General features: G+C 49.9%; 2 protein-coding genes across 3 annotated transcripts in view; one reads left to right on the top strand and one right to left on the bottom strand.

The window, feature by feature from the left end:
* Positions 1-643: 643 nt before the first annotated feature.
* NCDN (neurochondrin) lies at positions 644-4319 on the bottom strand. Its single transcript, XM_017828284.1, has 6 exons — positions 4123-4319; positions 2767-3753; positions 2417-2643; positions 2017-2241; positions 1648-1790; positions 644-1347 (listed from the first exon to the last, which is right to left on the bottom strand). Exons 1-6 carry the CDS (start codon positions 4222-4224, stop codon positions 911-913), a joined length of 2121 nt encoding a protein of 706 aa, XP_017683773.1. The 5' UTR covers positions 4225-4319; the 3' UTR covers positions 644-910.
* Positions 4320-4682: 363 nt separating this feature from the next.
* The window catches only part of KIAA0319L (KIAA0319 like), a 29240-nt gene continuing 12371 nt past the window's right edge, over positions 4683-21551 (top strand). For both annotated transcript variants that reach the window (XM_017828274.1, XM_017828275.1), the window contains exons 1-9: positions 4683-4765; positions 5721-5887; positions 9539-10215; positions 15177-15471; positions 17439-17540; positions 18381-18478; positions 19601-19688; positions 20729-20821; positions 21384-21516. In XM_017828274.1, the coding sequence (XP_017683763.1) occupies positions 5746-5887; positions 9539-10215; positions 15177-15471; positions 17439-17540; positions 18381-18478; positions 19601-19688; positions 20729-20821; positions 21384-21516 (1628 nt within the window). In that variant the 5' untranslated portion in view covers positions 4683-4765; positions 5721-5745. The remainder of the gene's footprint in view (positions 4766-5720; positions 5888-9538; positions 10216-15176; positions 15472-17438; positions 17541-18380; positions 18479-19600; positions 19689-20728; positions 20822-21383; positions 21517-21551) is intronic.

The following is a 21551-nucleotide window of genomic DNA, read 5'->3' as shown; positions in this document are numbered from 1 at the left end:
GATTTCGGAGTACCCAGGAGCTGGCAGCCCAGGCTGCAAAGTGATTTACTCCACGGTACACGTGGCCTTTCTCTTCCGTAATACAGAGTATTCCTTATGTGTGGGGACTGAGGGGAATTCACTTATTTCTACTTTCACACCCTAAAAAGAGCCAAGGTGGGTGGAACCTCCTTTGCAGGTTGAACCCCTAACCTTGCAAGAGTGGAAACTCCCCCTGTACATCCCATCCTGGCAGCGAGAGGGAGCAAACACAAATCCCCATGGATGTGCTTTGTGCAGGTGTTTTGTGGGGCAAAACAGGCAAAGCAAGTGGTGCTGGGAAGGTTTTCTAGGTGTGAATTTGGGATGATGGTATCAGTGGTGGATATGAGTGGTGGGGGTCATCCTGCAGCACAACATCTTCAAGTTACAGGCAGTTATTCTCACTATCAGTAAATATTGAAGCTTTTCCCATTTCTGGCTTTTGTAGGGTTCTATGTGTAGTGCCAAGTTACTAACATGTGCAGGACCCACAGAAAACAAGGTGACAACCTGCAGGGTTTACTGTGACAAAATTGTGAGAATGTTAATGGGAGCAGCAGGCAACCTGTCAGAGCCTTGGGCAGAAAGAAATCCCAGCACTGAGGAGTTTGAAAAACAAAGCGACAGAAAATATCTTTAATAACAAAACAGGCTGTTTTTACAGAGAAATCCTGACAGCAGGTCAAGCAGGGGTGAAACGTTCTGAGGCAGCAGCAGTTCTGCACACCAGGGTGTGGACAGTGCCAATCCTGCCAGGCTCTGCTGCATGACTCCAGTTTTGGTTTTGGTCAGTGAAATGGTTTCCTTTGTGCCCACCTGGCACAGAAGTGCTGAACAGACTTCGTGCAGGTGTCTGGCTTCATTTCCCACCCAGGGTGCTGGTGGCTCCTCACTGCTCAGCCAGACACTGCTCCAGAGCTGCCATTCCGTACAGGTTGGCCCATTCCGTGCCATGGTGGGCCAGGATCACATCCCTGCAGGGCTCACTGGCTCTGGCCAGCTCCACCAGCACGCCCTGGAAGGCGGTGATGAGCTCACAGTCCAGGGAGGCTGGAGAGACACGGGACAGCAGCTCCGAGAGCCCTTCCAGCCAGCGCGCCCGGAGCACGGCCGGTGGCAGCCACGGGAAGAGCGGGATGCAGCTGGCCAGGGCCTGCATTCCCAGGAACCACAGCTCCTGGATGTCATCCCAGGCACTCGTGTAGGCAGGAGACACGGCCACAGCCAGGCTGTCACTGCCGGGATCTGCCTGGGCCGTGTGGGCCTGCGAGAGGAACCGAAGGGCGGCTCCGAAAAACTCCTTGGTGGACTGTGTTTCCTGAAGGGCTGGGAGAAAAAGGGAATTAGTAACTCAACATGGAACTTGCCCAGTCAAAGAGGGGTCCTGTGGCAGGTCTGTGTGCAGCAGGGCTTCCAGGGAGAGCAGGACAACATCCTCCTGCCCTAGAAATCTCTTAATCCCAGCACATCAACCTGCTGAATGTTCTGCATATTCCTTGCTCCCCCAGATTTTTATTTTGTCACTTTTCCAATGATAAACTGGACCAGTTTCCCTTCTATTTTCTTTCTCCAGGCCACCCACCCGTGCAGAGCAATGTGGGCTTTGCCAGTGGGAGCTCCTCTTACCTGCTGAGCCTGCGAGGATCCTGGCCAGCATCAGCCCCAGAGTGGCAACGTTCGCCGCCAGAACCAGGTGATGCTCCTGGGGCAGCAGCAGTGGGAGAGACTTCAGCAACACATCCATCAAGGAGGAAAAGGTTTTGTCTCGCCTAGAGAGAAAACAAACCCCGAGACATTTCCTGAGCACAGCCAGAGGCACCCGAAAATGTCAAGGTTAAATGCAGCACCAAAAATGTGATGAAACTGGGGTTGAAAAAGGAACATCCCTTTTCAGCATGGAGTGTTAACGGATCCTCGGGCACACTGCACAAGGCACCCTCCTTTTTATTCCCACTGCCAGCCTCAGAGCTCAGTTCCTTCCCACAGCTCTGTTACCTGACCAGGTCCGGAGCAGTCACCACCAGGTTGAGGAAAATCCCACACAAGGTCTGTAGGCTCATCTCAGTGCTCGTCAGGGGTGCTGGGGCTGTGGGCTCAGAGCTCAGAACCTGCCACTGATGGAGGAAGTACTCACACAGCAGTGCTGGTGCCCCTTGGGAGACCAGGATGGCCCGGGGCCTGTCCTCTGCTGTCAGATGGCAAAAACCAGGTAGCAGAAATCTGGAAGGGGAAAGAAATTGGAAGCATGAGGTAGAATGGGTCTAAGTCCTGCATTTATATCCATCCGGGGGGGAAAAACCCCCATGGAATCAGCACTGAGGGGAGAATGGAAAACAGAAAAATATTTGAGCAGGGCTGTGCTAAAATGCAACAGCTCTGTGCTTAAAATACTCACCTCAGAGCATCCTGGGGTAAGGCAGGGCCCTCGGTGCTGCCCAGCTCTGCTTGGGGAAGGCTCACAGCTGGGTTGCCCTCCTTGAAAAGCTTCCTGGCATAATGAACAAGGAAGGGCAAGAGCTCACAGATTTCCTGCTTGAGGGATGATGTCTCCTCTGCCATCCAGGCTCCAAGGACTCGAACAGAGGCAAATATGAAAGGATCTTGTAGCTCCTCCTGTTTAACCTGCATGAAGAAAGCAAAGTGACACTTTAGGGTCACTGTGCATCGAACCACCACAGGTCTGGAAGCCACAGTGGGCCAAGAGGCACCCCCAAAACCTGCTTTTCATTCAAAGCCCTGCATTACCTGTCTCAGGTAGAATATTACAGCTCCAAATGCCTCCTCCATAATCCTCATGAGCTGCATTTTTTGCACCTCATCCAGCAGTGGGTTCTCTTCCCTCAGGCACTCCTGGATCCCCAACTCCATAAGGACATAGCAGGCTGTCACCACTTCTTTCTTGCCCTCCACCTCCACGGGATCTGGCACCTCCAGGGTCAGGCGGACCTCCACACAAGCCAGGTTCACCAGCAAGGCCAGGAACTTGCTGCCAGCACTCCCTGCTGGGATCCACTCTGCCCCACAGGCCTGCACGAGGCCGGCCGCCAGCTTCAGCGCGGGGTCCCGCTGCGACTGGCTCAGTTTGCTGCCCAAAATGTCAGCCAGCCCTCTGTAAACCCTGTGGAGGCACTCGGAGCCCTGCGAGTCCTGCGTGAGCGGAGCTGACAGGGGGATGAAGTGAGGCAGAACCTCACACAGCTCAAACTTGGTCATGTCCTCAGCCTTGAGGAAGTCACCGGAGAGCTTGCTGAGCACAGCCAGGAGCTGTGGAGAGTCCCTCTGCCAGCACCTGGCCTCTGCTACGGCCAACAGCCCCAGGAGCAGCGTCAGGGCACGGTCAGAGCCGTGCCCGCCGCTCAGGTAGGCCTGGCACAGGGCAGACACCGTCCCTTTGGCCACCAGCTCCCTGGGGCCCCTGGCCGTGGCCAGGACAGCGCTCAGGCACTGGTACACATCATCCACCATGGACGTGCTGTCGGGGGGGCAGGGGGAAAGCAGGATCTCGTTGAAGGTGGGGATTTTGTTGAGGACCTGGGAGTGCCCAGCCAGCTCCGGGTCGGTGCAGAAGCAGGCGAGCAGCGTGAGGCCGAGGGCACGGAAGGTGTGTGGGGGGCAGCCGGGCGGTGGCTGCCCCGAGATCAGCAGCCGGGTTGGGAACGTGAATCCGATGGCATCGAAGATCTGCCGGCGGGTCCTGGCGTCCACCTCCCCGGCTCTGACCGCTTTGGTCACCTGCAAGGCAAAGCAGGGGTGAGAGTGAGAATAGCAGGAGGGTTTGCACATTTACAGGACTGGACGGGCAAATCAGAGGCCTGAACAGCTTTAATTCGAACAGGGAAGCATCCCCTGAGCGGGCACTTGGTCCAGGCGCTGATTCAGAGGTTTGCCAGGGTGTTCCAGTGTGGCAGCTCTGACCCACCCTCTGCACACCCAGGCCAAGGCCAGGCTCCCTCGCCTTGCTCCTGGGAATCCCAAGGCACTGACGCAGCTTGCTCAGATCTCCCAATCCCCATCCGCCCGCGTCTCCCGGGCACTCCGGTGTCCAGTGGGGGACTGGGCCTCCCATCTGCCCGCCCCCGAGGCGATGCCGCGGTTCCTCACCAGGAGCAGCGCCGCGAACTGCTCGCTGTCGTTCCTCGCGTCCCTGAGCACACCGAGGCACCGCTTCAGCGTGGCGTGCCCGTCCCCGGAGTCCGAGGCCATGGTCGGAAAGCAGCGGCTGAAGGAAGGGGATGGGGTAAAACCCCGACAACCTCCCCTCAGCCCTTCCCCTCCCGGCTCCTGCCCTTCCCCTGGCGGCGCCCCGCCCACAGCCGCGTGCGGCCCCTCCAGCCAATCCGCGCGCCGCCCCCGCACCGCCGGCCAACCGCCGGCCTCCTTGTTGGGCGGTGCCCGAAGCCGCCGCCTCCGCGGCCGAACTGTGGGCAAATCACCTGTGGCTGCGCGGCCTCCGCACCCGCCCCGCCCGGTGTCACCGGGGCCGGCGGGGAGGGCGGCGGGGGAGCGAGCGGCGGCACCGGCGGCTGCACGGCCCCGGCACTGCTCCTCCATTGCCCGCGCACGGCCGGGCCCAGCCGTGCTGCCGTGGCGGTTCAGCTTCCGGGTGAGGGTGCGCGGGCGCTGCCATGGCCGCGGGGCGGGAGGCCGCGCTGCCCCCGGGCCCGCCGCGCTGGAGCCGCGCCCGGAGCCCGGCGCCCGCCTGAGGAGCCGCCGAGGAGCCGCCTCGCCTCGCCATGAGCCCCTGGTACGTACCAGCCTCCCGCTGCCGCCTCCCGCGGGGCCCGGGCCCGGCCGGGGGGCTCCGGGGCGGGTGTGGGACCGGGGGCTGGAGGGGGTCGGAAAGTTTCCTCGGGGACCTGTTGGCGGAGCGGCCGCGAGTTCGCGTCTCCCCCCGTGGAGTTTCGCTCCCGTGCCCGTCCCTGCCCTGCTGAGTGAGATTCCTGGCGGTGTAGCAGGCGCTGTGTTTGAGCAGCGCTGGTGGGTCTGGTTCGCTGTTAGAGCATTCCCTGTAACAGCATTCCCTGTAACAGCATTCCCTGTAACAGCATTCCCTCTGGATTCTTCAGAGCTGGCAGGTTTAATGCCAGCTTAGTGCCAGATGGTGCTCCGTTACTCTTTAAAAACAGGTGATATTTAATACCTATGGTATAATCAATGTTTTGGTACCTCAAAGAGGGGATACACATTTATTAGCATCCGAGGCTGTAAAAGAGCCTTTGGCATCAGAAAGGCCGATTGGTGATCCCTGCCCTGTGGAGCAAAATAAGAAGCAAACCAGGGCTGTGGGTCCCTGTTTCTGGCTGGCACCGGGCAGCACCACACTCGGTGACATCTCTGGGCAGATGTGCTGGGCTTGTCTGCGTTACCCTCGTGCTGCTGCTGCTGCTCTCTCCATTCCTGGGGCGTGTTTGAAACTGAAACTTCCCCGGTGCCCGCCTGCAATCCAGGGGACTGTGGTATTAGATGGAAAAGTGGGGTCTGGGGCAGGAAGTCACAAGGGACAGGCCCTCTGCACTCAGCGCTGGGAGCTGTGCCAGCCCAGATTTCATTTTGGTATCAGACATTGATAGTTCCTTAGCAGCAGCTGGACTAATCACAGCAGATTAGACGTTCCTGTTCCACCACAGACTGCTGGATCTGTGAAGGAGCACTTCAGCTGCCAGGGGACGGTTTGTGTTTCATGCCCTCTGTGTTTCTAGAACCCCGCTGCTGCCCACAGAGGCCATGGAGAAGAGGTTGGAAGCCAAGTCCAGCATCAGCGCCCGATTCCTGTCACGACACTGCCTGGGAAGAGTTGTGAGGGAGCTGGGAATTGTGCAGCTGTTCTGCCTGTGCACTTGCCTGTGTGCCTTGTGCTCCTCAGCAGGTGAGTCTGCTGTTCTCTCTGGGACTGGGCATGTGGTTCTCTATGATATTTATCCCTCTCACTCGTTTAAAATATTCTGAAAGTGAAATGGTTTGTTGTTAAACATTGTAGCTTTGGTTTTTTGATTTTTTTAAAATTGATTTTTTAAACGAAAAAACAAAACCATTGTTTTTTTTTTTAAACCAAAACCAGTCAAAACCTCACCCTTACCAGTTACTAAATGAGCTCTCTAAAGTGTAGCCCATATCTCAGAGAGAGCTTTCCCTGACCTTATTTTTTTTGCAAATGGAACAAAGCATTATCTGGAAAACATTCTAAGGAACACTCACAGCAATTTCGAAAGGCAGGAATGTTTTTTGGCCCTCAGATGTTTAACTCTCTCCCCAGGCACAGTGTGTCAATAATCTTTATTTGCCTTCAGGCAATGGTTCTGTTTGTTTCTTTTATTTCCTGCTCAAACTTGAGTAAGCAACCTCCTGCTCAAGTAAATAACCAAGTTAGTGGCTTGGATGGAGGTTTTCCTAATGGATTGTGTGGTGTTTGGTTTGGGAAGGGGATTTTGCTTTGTTTCCCAGTGATGTGGACGTGTTCTACAGACTGTTGCAGCATCCCTGTTGTCTCACTGGACCTTCCTGGACAGTTCTCAGTGGCAGATTTAATTAAGCTAACCAGCTGTGTGACCTTAATAAGCTTATTTAGTACCTGGAAAGACATATTTGTGTTCCTGGTCTTAGCAAAGGGTTCTGAGCACTGTGTGCTTGGATGGTGTGTGTTACCTTGTCCTGTGTGCATTTCCTGTCCTCAGTAATTTCTTGGAAGTTCAGAGTTGGAGCTCCTGTGTCACTCCTAGAGGGTGTTCAGAACATGCTGGTGTGTTTGAGAGCTGTTCTGCTTGGGAGAGTTAACACCAGGAATCACAGAATCGTTAAGGTTGGAAAACACCTCTGAGATCATCAATTCCAACCCTTAAATGAATGAAAGTTCCGTTAAATTAAGGCCGCTGCGTGTGCCGGAATAAATATAATTCTATGGGCACAGTTGCCCTGATGTGGACACTTTTTCCATTGCAGAGTTTTTGTTGTTTTGGGCTTGCTTGTGTGGCTCAGGCAGCGCAGTCTGTGGAACTGAGGAGGAGTTGTGGCTGCCTAGGAAGGAGCGGGGCCGTCTGGAGTTACGCAAGGGGAGCTGTGTTGACATAACTGGCTGACGTGGGGCAGGTTTAAAAAGTCCACAGAGTCGAGTCTTTAATCATTAATCTGATATCAGGCAGGATCAACTGCCTGAGCAGGTCTGTGAACCTGAGATTATTAATAGAAGCTGTTCCCGTGTGTTCCATTCCCCTGCTGTTCAGCTGAGCTGGGAGCTGCGTGCCTGGGACAGGAACTCCTGAGTTCCTGGGAAGAGCAGTGTTTTCTGCACTGATAGGACAAAAGCAATATGAAGAAGTGACTGAGCACACCCACAGTTTGTGTGTCTTGTGACTTCTGTGGTGCTGGGCTTAGGGGGGAACTCGTCCTCGGGGACATTTCTGCTTTTCAGAGATTAAATTAAATTCCTACTCTCCAGAGATGAAGTGCAAGTGTAGATTCAGGAGCTCTGCCTTCTGCCGTGGCACTTAGAGCTGTCTGAATGTTTGATGCCCACCAAAGACCATGAAACTTGAAAATGAGAAGTGAAAATCCGTGTAGTTCTGTGGAAAATGCACTTCTGGAATGCTGGGCTGGCGTGTTGGGAGTTGTCTCTTCGGTTCAGTCATTCCTGAGAGTTATTTGAGTTTTAAGCTGTCTGTGTACAGCAATTCAGAAACTATATTGGCTAATTTCAAATAAACACATCCCAGCTGGGCATTAGCAGAGTTCTGGAAATGAAATCTGGTCAAAATATTATTCAAATCTTGTTTTAGCAGAATGCTCTCAGCGTGGTACTGTTGTGTCATCTGGGCTAAGTCGTGGCTCTGGCACGTTGAGGAGATGCTTATGGGGATTCAGGCCTTACATTTTAAAGGAATAAATATAATACTTGTGTTAGGTAGTGATTTTCCCACAAGGGGTATCTTCTCTGGGAACATTTTTCTCTTAAATATGCCCCATTCTGTGTGTGCTCCAGTTCTAAGCCTGGTACCAGAAACTGCTGCTGAATTTCACTGACTCTGTGTCAAGCCTTAATTTGAGTGTGAGCCAAGACTGACATCTGAGGAGAGATGGATGAGCAGTAGTTGAGAAGGAGGAGGGATTTTAGGGGTGTGGGAAGCAGCACATTTCCCTTGTGCACAGGATATATTAGGGACAGTGCTTCACCTTTAACAGAAAGTGAGGTTTTTAGGCAAAACTGAGTCTGAGTGGATAAGATCCTGTTGAAATTAAGGGGAATGGTGTTATTCTTGTATTTGTTATTGTTTCTCCAAGTGTGGAGAGTGTGTGTGTGTACATACACGTGGGTTTGGTGTGTACACACATTCCATACTCCCTTCTGATTCCAGACCCATCATGTTGGTGCCAGGTGGGTGTCCCTGGCAGTGCCTGTGACACGGGGCTGCCAGGGACTGTCAGTCCAACATTTCAGGTGTGAGGTTCCCTGTCTGCTCCCCCATGACTTGGTTACTGATGCTGAGTGCATTCTCAATCAGGATATTACAATTTAAATTCAGACTTTTATTTTAATAGTTTCCCATTTGTGTTGTGTTCAAGAACTCCGTTCCTGACAGGCAGGGAGCCAGATCTGGAGCAATATTCTCCAGCTGCACTACTCCCAGTCCAGCCACATGGTTTGTAAACTAATCTTCCAGTGACCTATTATCCCTTGGATGCTGAACACAGCACAAGTGTAACAGTCCCATAGGTCATTAGGCTATTTTTAGGGAGTCCTTAATCTGCAGAGCTCTGAATTTTGGAAGCCTTTAATCCATTGATCCCTGCAAGCACTCTAAATTTTCATGCCACGAAAAAAAATCCGTATGCAAAGCAGTTGCTGCTTTACTGCAGAGCTGAGGCCTGGAGTAACTTGACTCTTAATAGAAATTATGTCAAATATTTGGGGTTTTGTAATGGGAAACACTATGGTGGAGCAGGTGGTGAGGCTGTGCCTTGCAGACCCCTGTTCTAGAAGGTGGAACAACTTCCCGAGTGGAGCAAATTCAGTCAAAACAAGCAAATTCTCAGGTATCAGCATGGAAGAGTTAAAAATGCCTTTGTACTGTGTAGCAAACCTGTACCACTGTTTCCAGAGTTCTTCAAGGCAGGCTTTAGGCAGAGAGGCAAGGCTGGTTAGAGTGAGGAACTGCACTTGGGATTCTGGGTTCAGTTTCTGGCTCTGAACTTGCTGTGTGACCTCGGCCTGCTCAACCCGTGCCTCGGTCTCCTCTGAGACAGGAGTGTTTCTGTCTTCAGTTCTGTTGTAGATGCTGTAGCTCCATTGCTGTGGGGAAGGGTGGTGGTCCCTGAGGTGGGAGCAGCAGATTGTTGCTTAAAACCTCATGTAACTACTGGATCCTGAGGCCAGATGTAGATTGAGAAGCCCCATTTCCTCTCCTGAACCCTCTTTACCACGTTACTCCAGTGCCCTAAATTCCCCTTGGCACGAGTGATGAGAATCCATTGTCCACTGCTTTGAAGGACTGAGAATTGTGTGTTTGTCTTTCCCTCCATTTCCCAGAAGCAAAGTGGAACAGATCTAAGTGTGAGCCGGGGAAGATCCTGCTTGGTGGCCGTTTGAGATCGTGGGCAGATCACCACTTGCAGCTTCTGGAAGGGTTCCACACCCTGCAGTCCTGCCAGGCCGCCTGCTGCCAGCGCCCCACCTGTGATGCCTTTTGGTTCTTGGAAAACATGTGCATCCAGGTGAACTGCACTGTGCCTGGCACGTGCCAGCCCAACAGGACCGGCCTGTCGGACTCTGCTTTGGTGTTTTTAAAGAAATCAAAGAGCACAGAGCGCTCGTCAGACCTTCGAATGGAAGGTGACGCGAAGACCTTGTTTCACACGCGGTTGGACTGGGACAAGGAAGGACTGCGGAGATCCTTCCAGAAGCGGAGCCTGGCGGGTGGCAGGGTGGAATTCCTGAGCAGGGATCCAGCAGTGAGCTCCAGCCGCGAGGCTGCAGCCGGAGCACCGGGCAGCAAATCCCGCAGCCGCCGGAGCGAAGCGGAGCACTTGAAGGATCAGGTGCTGAGGCACTTAGTGGCAGCCAGAGCTGCTCCTGAGAAAGAAAATCAGAAGCAAGAGTTGCTGAAAAATGGGGAGAATCCAAGAAAGCAGAACCCCAAAAGCCCGTTCCCTCCCAAGAGCAATAATGTGAACAGGTCGAGGGATGGCGACGGTGACGTGCCCCAGGTAAGTGTGGTTGCTGGGGCTGCCTGGGGCAATTGTCTGGCTCGAGGGAGACTTTGACTTGAAAGTGCCCAAGTGCTGGGATACCTTCTCGGGATACCTGTGCTCTGTCAACAAGGCCAGGCCAACAGTTTGGGGGTTTGTTTGGTTTTTTGAGGGTGGGGTTCCCCCCCTCCCCCATTTTCTTATCTGGAATAAGTTGTCTTTGGGAAGGTGAGGGGAGATGGGGTCCATAGTAATGCTTGTCCTCTGTGTAAAGACACAACATGCTTGCCAGGGGAGAAGGAAAAGGTGGGATGTGATGCCAGTGGGAAGTGTCTGGGAGTTAAAAACTGTTACCTGTAAAAGTACCTCTTTAGCCCCACACAATAAAATAAGCTGTTTTCCTTTGAGTGCTGAAATGAGGCAGTTAAATATATTATTTTATAGACTCATGCATGAGCTCCCAGTGCACTTTGATGTCAGTCTGCTCGCTGGAGTTGTCCTCTTACTGCCAACTTTTTTGTTCTCTTTTTGAAGAGTGCTTCAGTTTCTGAAATCCAACAAAGCTTACCTTGGCACTGGGTGAATGAAATCAGTTTAGTCTCTACTGCAGACACACACGGTGTTAAGCCAGTAAATCTCTATGTTGAAGAGAATTTGGCACATTTGAATTGTTAAGTGATGTTTGTATTTTTACATCTGTAAGTAACTTTTTGAGCCTTATCGTACAAAAAAGCCCGTGCACTCATGGTGGTGAAGTAAAAAGAATTTTTCTTGGTGAAACTGTTCCTTAAATAGCTTTTACCATGTTTCAAGGACTTGACACTGTACCAACCTGATGCCTCTGGCTCTGGAGATGTGACTGAATTTGTTTCTCCTCCTGTATTCAAACCTTGGTTGCAGGTAGGGCTGGGACTGGCCTGAGCCACCACCCTGGAGCAGGATGTGGCCAGCAGCCAAGGGACAGAGCTCCAGGGCAGCCTGGGTGCTGTGTGAAATCAGGCACTAAAACTTCACAAATGTTTGATTTTCCAGAACCCCACAGCACTTGGGGCTGACTCAAGAGCTCAGTTTTCTCTCTCCCCTGCAACGCTGCAGCATTTCCACCCTCCCTGTTCTTTCCTCCTGCTAATATTTGAGCTGTGCAGGGTGACCCCATTCTCTCAGCTGTTACACGTGTGAGGAGTCTCTTGGCAGCCACTCTCAGATGTCTTCTCTTGCTCTTGGGTAATGGCTGTTTTATCTCCCTGCCTGTCAGCATTGCAGTCTTGAGTTGTTTTATTACTGTCCAGTGCCTGTCTAGTAAACTGGGTGCAAATATTAAATTACATGGAATAATCAGTTTCTGAATATTGCTGAGTATCCAGGGTTTGCCATCTTTAGGGAGTGCTCCCATTGTCGTTAGTGTGCACTGTTGGATGTGTGCTGGGGAAAGGTTTTTATTTTCCCTGGTGATTTTTGCATTTAAGAAAGTCCATATCTCTTAACAAAATGCAGGTTTCATCAAAATAAACACTTACTAAAATATATTGGCTGTGATGGAATTCCAGGCAGTCAGATTTTTAAGGTTTAGGAGAGAGTTTTTGAGGAGGTGGAAGAATTAAAATATCCACCTGGGCTAATTCCTGGATTATTGAACCATCCAACTTTACCTGCAAGATACAAAGCCAGCTCTGCAGCTGTCCTTGCACTCCTGATCCAGGAGCAGTTTAATTTAGGCCAAGGATATAACATTGGAAGCTGTGTTCTTGGGACACAGCCAGCCTTGGCAGGAGGGAGGCTTTCCAAGTTGGGTTGGTTATGGGGCAAAATAAAGTTACACACACACTGACATCAGGAGAATTCAGCCCATTCACCCACGGAGGTGAATGCTGGGTGTTTAATTCTGTTCTTTGGGAAGGTTTGGAACATGGGGAGAGTTCTGGATCATACTGACTGTTCGAACCTGGGAGCATCAAACACCCGAAGTGGGAAGGACATTTGAAATCAAAGTGGCTCTTAACTCCTCCCTGACAGGGGAGAGAGAAATGAATGTGCATGTTCTCCCCTGCTGCTGCTGAGCATTGAATGTGTGGAAGGCAAATCTTTTCCTTTGCTCCTACAGACTCAGGGAGAAGGCAAGGGAAAGTTTGGGGAAAACATTGCCCTGTGGGTTTAATTTTGCTCTTGCAGTTCTGCTCCTCAGCCATCCACAGTGGCTTTGCTGATGTGCAGTGAGCATTAATTTGTGGTTTTACTGTACCCCTGCTTTGGAACCAGGATAAACCACAGTGCATCATCAGCCTTTGACTAAGGAAGAGAAATCTCTGCTTTTCCTTTAAAGTGACATTTTCCAGGCACTTTTTTTCTGCCTCGTTGTAGAATTACTTGTCAATTTTAAAATATAGCAGCACATTTAACAGCCTGTCGGGAGAAGTACTGAAGTGCAGCACTGCTGGTGAGCAGGGCTGCAGCAGCACTGCAGCAGCTCTGCAGGCACACTGGGAAAGGCTGGAGCCACGAGTGTTGCAACAGAGCCAGAGCTCATTCCTGCCCTCACATCAAACCCCCTGTTGGGCTCCTGCTGTCACAATTCCTGCTAGTGCTGGGTGCTTTTTAGTCCAGGAGGAACAAGGAAAGGTCTCTCTTCACTGCCAGCACTAACTCTGCTGGTTTGTGACATTACCCACACTTTTGTGTCTTAAGTGTCTTCACAGGTGTGGAACCATCTAAGCTGAAAAAGAGCCTATTTTGTAAATTCAGACCAGGCCCATTTAAATTTAAAAAAAAAAAAGAAAATTCTGGCACACAGGTATTTTTCTCTCAAATAACCTAGGCTCAGTGTGGGTTCTGATGCACATCCCACTCTAGTCCATCTTACAGACACAGCACTCTTAGAAAAGGAGATCAGGTCATTTGTCCCAGGCCAAAGGCATTTAGGGGTTGGAATCAACAGTCTACATTCACTCAGGCCAATGTGCTACTCCTCTCTATTTTCTAAGCTAATAAGACAGCACAGCTGGCAAACTTCTAGTCTCCTTCTTGTTTATCCCCAAGAATGAAATCCTGTTCTTTGCTTTAAAGAATTCCGAGTTATGGAGCAAAGATAAGAAATGTCTCAGCTCGAAAGCATTAGAGGCATTTTTGACTGTTATGTTGCCCCAGGCAAAGCTTATCTAATTCCAGCTCTCCACAGACATTTGGCTGTCAATTCATCCTGAGACTTTTGGAAGGAAGAGGATCTCTCTTAACTGTAAAGTGGGGGGTTTTAGGCATTAGGAGTGAGTTAAGGAGGCCTCCAGCTCACTGGAAATATTACCAAGCAAAGAGGGGACTCTGCTGTGGCCAGTGGGTGGATGTGGGTCTCCAGTGTGGTGTCTGTGTTTCTTGTGACCCTTCTGGGTTGATTCTTGAGAAGGAAAAGGGTTAGGTTCTGTAGTGGTGAGAAATCATGGAGATGTTCTCCTGTGCCTTTCCTAAAGACTCTGTCTCGTGTGTCTGAGTTCCTGCCTGGCTGTTCCCCTCTCGTCCTGCGGCCATTTCCAGCTTTATCTTGGTGAAAGGGAGTCAGTCCCCTGAGCTGGCCAGTTAAGGGTGGGTGGAAGATGATACAGCCTGGGACAGCCAGCTGCCCTGAGGCTGCCCATGCAGGGCAGCCTGCCAGACTCTGCCTGCATGGATTCCAGAGAATCCACACTTTTGTTAAAGGAAGCCCATTAACAAGTAACCAAATAAAGAAAAACAGCTTGTGTCTGTAATACTAACAAATAATGTTTGGTCTGTTGCTTCATGAAGCTCAGATGGTAATCAAACAATTGGTTTAAAGTCTTAGACTGAAAGTGAGCTGAAATATAGCAAGAGAAAATGATTTACCCAAGGCTGAAAGAAAAAACAAACCTGCAGAGAAGCCTTCAGTGCCTTCCCTGCTGCTCCTGGTGTGGTTTCTTTGTGTGGGCACCACGGCTTTATTTTTACAACCAACATTTAGTGTTTTCTAAAGCCCAGCCCATTTACTGACCAGGATGTTGCCCACCATGGGCTCAAGTGCTTTCCCAGTTCCTGTTTCCTGGACTGAGTGCCAACAAGCTTGAGAGTATTTCCTCCAAAATGAGCTTTTGATCACTCCTCTAATGGGGAGTAGTGGTGGGAAATTCAGCTCCAAAGCACTTTCTGAGTCAAAGATGGTAAATTGCTCCATTTTAAATATTTAGCAGATGTTCTCAAAATAGAGTTAGAGCAGTGAAATGTGCTACACACATGGACTTCGTGGTGGAGGGTAAATTGTCAAGAGTATTGCCTGTCAGGCAAGGAACTGGAATGGGGCTAGGTACTGTAACAGGACTTTTCTGATGAAAGAAAGGAAATTGTTGCTGCCACTCTGATCATTTTCAATCAAGTGGCTCATCCTGTGGGGACGTGAGGAAACTTTGTGCCCTCCTGCTGCACTCCCTGGCCCAGCAGCATCTCCTGGGGCCTGCAGGCAGGGAGCTGTGTTGGGTCACCTTGCTTTGAAGAGGGATTCGGAAATAAATTTCCTCTTGCTGCAACGATCCCCTTATTACATAAAAATGCCATTGCAATCCTCCTGCCTCGTGCTGGCCAACTGCACAGCTTTGGGAAAAGGGGATCACAGCCAAAATAAATGAACTCCAGTTCCTGGTCCCTGTTTTTGGGGTCTGTCTTATCCCACCTCTCTGTTCTCTTGGCTCCACTCGCTGCAGTTTTGAACATGGATCTTCTGTTGTATTTGCCACATCAACAGCCTTGGTACTGCTGTAGTCAGATGTGGTGTTAACTGGTGTTCAGCTGAGCTAGAAATGTCCTGTTAGCTGTGGAGGCATAACATGGAGAAACAGTTCAGAAAAGGAAGCAGTAAAAAATCCTGCTTCTGGGAAAAAACAATGAGGGACTTTTCAGCCTCCCCAAGTGTGGAGGAGGTGAAGGGCAACTTAGAACTGACGTTTGATGTTCAAGTCAAAATAAGACAACTTTTTCCTCTACAGGTCCACCCAGGAACATCTGCACCAGAACCATCAGTGGTGGCTACGTCCTCCAGTCCTGTGGCCCAGGGCTTGACATCCCCAGGGAAGACAGAGAAGCCTGGGCAGCCCGGGGATGGTGCTGTGGCCCAGCCTCACCCCTCCGGGGCACTGCCCACGGTCAGCCCCGTGCCAGTGAAAAGCACAGCCAAGACTCAGGCAGCTACTTCTGTGCCAAGTGGAGTTCCCACCAATGGCAGTGTCCCCACAGCCCAGCCCAGCACTGCTGTGTCCCCCAGCACTGCTGCCACCACGCCAGGTGAGGACACGCAGGGCTGCAGCAGGTGTCACCTCCTGAGGGTTTGGTGACAACCTGTGGCAGCGTGGAAAAACAGGAGGTAACTCTGGTACCTTGGAGAAAGCACTGAGATCCCTGTGTCAGCTCCAGTAACTCCTGAGGGCTGGGAATGGGACTTGGGCGTCATAAATCTGCATCTGAGGACAGCAGGAAAGTGGTGGGGATGTCTTAATTCCCCAAGTGAAAGCTGAGAGGTGAGGCAGGGCAGAGTCCTGGGCAGTGTTTTTCGGGTAGCCTTGGCACGCTGCTGTCGATCACGTCGAGCTGGAATCTCCAAGTCTGCTCCAAAAGGGGGGTAACTGATGGTTTTGTGTCCCTGGAGTGTCACTGCACAGCTCAGCCGTGGAGAACAGTGTGCTTGGCTCCCAGCCCACACTCTGCTCTGCAGCACAGGGATGTTTCTGTTCACACTGCTATTTCCTAAAACAGACTGGTGAAAATGTGTGAAAGCCAAAATGCTCTTTGGCAGCTCTGTTCCCTCACCCAGGCCACCAGCTCTCCCTGTAGGGATGGAATATGGACAGGGAACGGTGTGTGCTGGGCGAGTGGTGGCTCAGAATTCAGTTAATCCAGTTTGCTGAAGTATTCACAGCTGAATTTCTTCTGAATTTAGGGTTCCTTTCCCTTACAAGGGAACAAATGGAAAGTGTAAGGGAAGCACTGAATCCAGAGATGTGTTTGGTAGGAAGCTCGTTGGCTGCTTGTGCTAACAAGTAATATTTTTTTTTAAGGGCTTACCCCAGTTAAAACTGGAAAATATACTTTAAACATCTTCATTGCCTTGTGCTGGAAGAGTAACGTAGCCAGGGTCTCCTGGGTTTGCTAACCCATGCAAAGATGATGTAAAAGGCAGTTTTTCCAAGGGTTTTTGTCTGTTTACCTGGGTTTTGGTTTTATTTTTTCCTACTGAGATCTGATTTCTTTTTGCCTTGGAACTCTTTGTGGCTGAAAGACTGATGGAGTTATAATGTCCCACAGTCTGCAATAATTGAGGGTGGAAAAAGAGATGGTTAATTCCAGTAGCTAATGAACATGGAAGTAGATAATAGATAAGTAGATAGTTAATAGATAATAAAGATGGAAGAAAAGCTAAATGTTTAAGGACTTTTTCCCCAGCTTTTTTCACTTGAATTTCTTGTTTTCTGTGCATAATTCCCAAGCCCAGTAATAAAAAGACAAACATAAAGCAATTGGGAAGGGAGGCAGAGGCTGAGGAGGCTGAGAGGTACTTTTAAGAAGAAATGTGTTCTACTTTCTGGTTACCTTAATGCTAATAAAAAGCAGAAAAAGTATGTCACCAGCCATAGTTTTCAAGGTTACTCTGTAGTCTTTTGAAACAAACTACCTGTCAGCTTATTTGAAATGGGATGGCAAGAAAATTCCTAAGCGGGGGTGGAAAAGAAAATATAAATAAAAGGACCAGGTTTGTCTTTCGAGCTTTCATAGTCAGTGTGGCAGCTATGCAGGTTTTAAAAAATTCTCTTAGCCCTCAAGCAGTTCTTCAGAAAAGAAATGCTGTGGATTCTTCATATATTTATGGAGCTCTGGAATTGCAGTTTGGAAATAGTGTTTGTCTTGCTGCGTCTGCAGCCGAGTTCTGGGCCAAAAACCTGTCAGGTAAAACCCTCCCCATCCTGCTGGACTGGGTGAAGAGATTCCCCTCTGCAGGGCCCGAGGGTCACATTTCAGTATCTGCAAAGAGAGAGATGACTGAATAATTTTGGGCTTCTCTTAAAATTATAAACCCCCTTTTGGATTAACAAGGAGAGCAAACCCTGAAACGGGAGCTGTACTGGGGGACAGGATGTTTACAAAATACACCATTGCTAGCTGGGTTTTATTCCATAAACTCTGAAACCAGAGTGGTTTTATGCATGCATGTGATTTCTTTCCTGTTCCTGTTCCAACTGTGTGTTTGTCCCTGTCAGCTGTGAAGGAACTGGTGGTTTCTGCTGGAGACAGCGTGGAGGTGACCCTGCCCAAGAACGAAGTGCAGCTGAACGCCTTCGTGCTTCCTGAGCCACCACCTCGTAAGGCTTCCCTGGGAACCTGCTGGGGGCTTGGAATGGGAGATGGAAAACAGGCCTTGCATACAGCATTAAATAAGGACAGTCTTGAAGATGTCTTTTGTCAGGGAACACTTTGCTGTAGAAATTTTTCGTTCTCTGCTCTTACCCCGTGGTGCCTCTTAAAGAAAGAGTGAGACAAAGAAATGGAAAGGGCTACAAAATCATTAGGTTTGGGAGATGGCACATTTGTAAAGTGGTGTGTGAGGAAGCAGTGGATCTTCAGCACCTATTCTTGATATTTGCTGCTAGGAACTGAGCTGTCTTAGCAAGTTTGGTGGATTGGTAAATCTGCTTTGGGGGGTTGGCCTGCTGAGGAACACACTTCTGTACACTCCTCATTTCATCATGCAAATTGTTGGCAGGTGTTTGTAAAGTTCTTATCTTAACTCTGCCCACGGTGGCAGTGGGAGCTGCAGAGGAGAGGCAGGTGTGGTTGTGTTGTGCAGCAGCAGGGATTGATTCATTCCCGTTCCAAAACCAGTGTTACTTTGTGTCTGCAGGATTGGAGGGCGTGATAAGGCTTTTCTCTCTTACTATCCTGGAGCTGTGATTGTTCCAAAGCTCCTTATGGCCTTAGAGGCTGAAAGATGGGTTTTGGCTCCAGAGTAAATGAGTTTAGAAGCACAGATTGTCTCTTTTCCTGGGTATATTCCCAAATAGCCGCAGCCCAAACTCCAAGCTGTCTCATTTCTCCATAGTGCAGCAGAATGTGCCTTGTAAATGTTTAATACCTTTGCAGTTCTTTAGCATGGCACAAAGGCAGGCTTTGAAAATAAACATCTGGCCCTTTTTTTTCTTAAGGAACCACGTATTCCTATGAGTGGGAATTGATTACTCATCCAAAAGACTACAGTGGAGAAATGGCAGGGAAGCATTCCCAGACCCTGACGTTGTCTAAGGTAAAGCTTTTGCTTCTTCGTATCTTGTTGTGTTAAATGCCAAGTGGAGGAGATGGGGACCCTGGCAGCCAGGAAAAGACTTGTATGGGATTTCAGGATGAATAGGAAATTGCATGATGGGCAGGCAGCCAACATTTGACTGTGAGCCCTCTTCTAAGGCTCTTAAAAAAAGGAGATTGATCTGGCACGAGGGAAAGAATCGATTGATTTCAGGATGTAACAAGCTGCCTACAAGCAGTGTGACAAGGCACACAAATGGCACAATTTAGCAGGGACACAGGGGTGGGAATGTTCCTGGAACTGTGTGCTGGTCTGGTTAGGTCTGAGCCTTGTACTGCCCCCTGAAAAGGGAACTTGCTGCTTCCATTAATAAGTGGAATATCCTGTAGCATGTCCCTGGCTCTGCCCTTAGAAAAGCTCCACAAGGGAAAGGGTTGCCAGTTCCTGCACACGGGGATTCTTAACAAGGAAATGACTTTAGTACTGGGAATATACAGTTCTGTATTTGAGCATCTTGGGTTCTGCTGCATTGTAAAAAAAACCTACAGGCTTCAGTCAGGATATCATGCAGAGCAAAGCCCTTCAAAAGGAGTGTGCCTCTCTCTCTGTCAGGATTTCAACCTTTAGGGTATCATGATTGTTGGCCAGCACCTGGTCCTTCCCCCTCTCATTTTGGCTCAGCAGTGAGTGGGGAAGGGTTCACTGGCTCATAGAAGGAAGAGAAGAAACACTTTCATTTATAAAAACACACAAAAAGAGATTTTCTTCTTACATGCTGCCTTTCTCATCTCAAATGCAATCTGCTAGTACAGATCCCTGTAGCCAGACAACCTGAACTAATCTCTGTTATCTCTCTTCTGTTTGCCTGTTGTTGCTGGAAAATAAAGCTTGACTGACAATCCCATGGCAGAGAGAAATATGAGTCTTTTCTGCATGGCCATTGTGAACTAAAACACGTGTAATACCATTTTGGCCTGGAAACCATCCTTTGCTGTGCATGCAGAGGCTGAAGGATAATTGTTTGGGTGCTCCTGTGCCAAAGCACAGGAACTTGACCTTCCCACAGCTCCTGACAAGGTGCTCCCAACCTGTAGGTAAATAATCCTTTGTGTTTGCTTCCAGCTGACAGTTGGTCTGTACGAGTTCAAAGTCGTCGTGGACGGGGAGAACGCCCACGGAGAGGGATATGTGAATGTGACAGTGAATCCAAGTGAGTGGGGGGACTGAATCTTTCCTTAACTTCACCTGTCTCTGGCAAACCATGACACTGGTGTCATGGAGTTTGCTTATTTAACTGGACTGTGGTTTAACATAGTGAAAATTCATTGTGCTCTCAACTCAGTGTGTATATATATTTATTAAGTCATTTCCTGAGATGGGAAGCTGTTGGTAACACACAGCTATTTCTGCTGTACTGCATCAGGCCTGCCAGTCAATAAAAGAGCTGAAATACTGACACAGAAGTGCTCAGCAAACACCTCACCCTGGAGGGCCACTGCTTCCATAAAAACTACCTGCAACCTGGCAAAAACCTCACAGCAGCAGCAGCGAAAACTGAAGGGAAGCCAGAGCTTTGAAGCTCCTTTGGAGGTTGTTTTCTTCCCTGTCCAGTAAGGAATATCATTTCCAGCCATAGTCAAATTTCATTCCTTACTGTAAGACGTGGTTTGGAGATGAGCTGATGGAGATACAGGAGCTTGTGCTGACTGTCTCACTCTTTAGATGGCCTGTGTAAAGAGACAACCACAGGTTGCAGTAAAACCCCTTTATTTTGCACACTTCAACAACTCTTTTTCTACCGCTTTTGTGGGCAAAGAAGGGCTCTTGCACTCCCTAAATTAGCAGGAGTGCATGGCTGGCCTTCTGGGTGCTGTGAATGATCCTTTCCTTATAAGCAGTGACCCTGCAGCTGGCAGCATGCAGCAAAACCATTCATTTTTCAGAGCAGCAGCCAGACTTTGGCAAGAAGCTGCAAGTGCTGCTCTGTTAGAATGGCCTGTACTGGACTGCTTGACCCAGTATGGGCGAGCTGATGCAGTGCCTCCTTTCCCAGAGCACTGGTGTGGTGGCAGTTCACCTCCCTGCTGCTTTAAATCCCTTCTGCTGGCATTGATTGCCCAGGCTGGTGTAGAACTTGCTGAGAGCATGAATCACAGTCGCCGATAGTTGTGCAGCTCCTTGGCAGGGCTGTCTGTCGGGATGGGCCTGGAGTGCCCTGGTGAAGCTGGGTGGTTGTTGTTGTTGTTGCAGAGCCCCGGGTGAACCAGCCTCCTGTTGCCATCGTGTCCCCACAGTTCCAGGAGATCTCACTGCCAACCATCTCCACTCTAATCGACGGCAGCCGTGAGTACCTGCGGCTTTAGGAGCAGCTTTAAGGCTGGGTTTGTGTTTGGTTCTGGGCTGGCCCTTTGTTTAAGACAAGCTGTGACACTCCCAAACACAGTTCAGGGAAAAGAATCAGCCTGTCCTGCCACGAGAGGGGAACACACACAACAGCACCTCTCTGTGTTCCCTTTTGAAGAGCACTGGCCTGAGCCAATCTCCTAAATAAGGAAAAGCTCTGGAGGTTGCTGCTTAGAATAAAAAAATAATTACTGCCCGTCAGAATTACTGGGCTCTTGCGTTGAGCTTCAGACATGTTAGTTACTGAGCTATCACCTTCAGTAATCCTGGCCTACACTAGAGCTTTTCAGGAGTTTCTTGAAATAAATTCAGGTTGTCTGACCCCTAGCCAGCATTGATTTGTTACAGTTTGGGTGTCTGAGCATAACAGAGACTCTGAGCTTGGACCAAAAATACCTTTGCCCACTAAGCCCAGGACTGAAGTAGAGACTGACCATGTGGGGTCTGAGAAGCAGCATTTTCCAGCTCCTTGTATGTGTGTTTTCTTCCATAATTAAAACAGAGAGCACTGATGATGATAAAATTGTCAGCTACCACTGGGAAGAGCTGAAGGGTCCCCTGCGGGAGGAGAAGGTTTCCAGTGACACTGCCATCCTCACACTGACCAACCTGGTGCCTGGCAATTACACCTTCAGGTAGGTCACACCTGGCAGTCAGCAGTTCTCATCTC

Source organism: Lepidothrix coronata, unplaced genomic scaffold (assembly GCF_001604755.1).
Source record: "Lepidothrix coronata isolate B3197 unplaced genomic scaffold, Lepidothrix_coronata-1.0 Scaffold147, whole genome shotgun sequence".
Lineage (NCBI taxonomy): Eukaryota > Metazoa > Chordata > Aves > Passeriformes > Pipridae > Lepidothrix > Lepidothrix coronata.
This window is presented reverse-complemented; position numbering and strand designations above follow the sequence as displayed.

Excerpts from the sequence above, each read along its gene's own strand:
- NCDN (XM_017828284.1), bottom strand. The coding sequence starts at position 4,224 with ATGGCCTCGGACTCCGGGGACGGGCACGCCACGCTGAAGCGGTGCCTC. Across the intron at positions 2,644-2,766 it reads TAATATTCTACCTGAGACAG|GTTAAACAGGAGGAGCTACA; the intron begins GTAATGCAGGGC and ends TTCTTCATGCAG. Across the intron at positions 1,348-1,647 it reads GATCCTCGCAGGCTCAGCAG|CCCTTCAGGAAACACAGTCC; the intron begins GTAAGAGGAGCT and ends TTTTTCTCCCAG.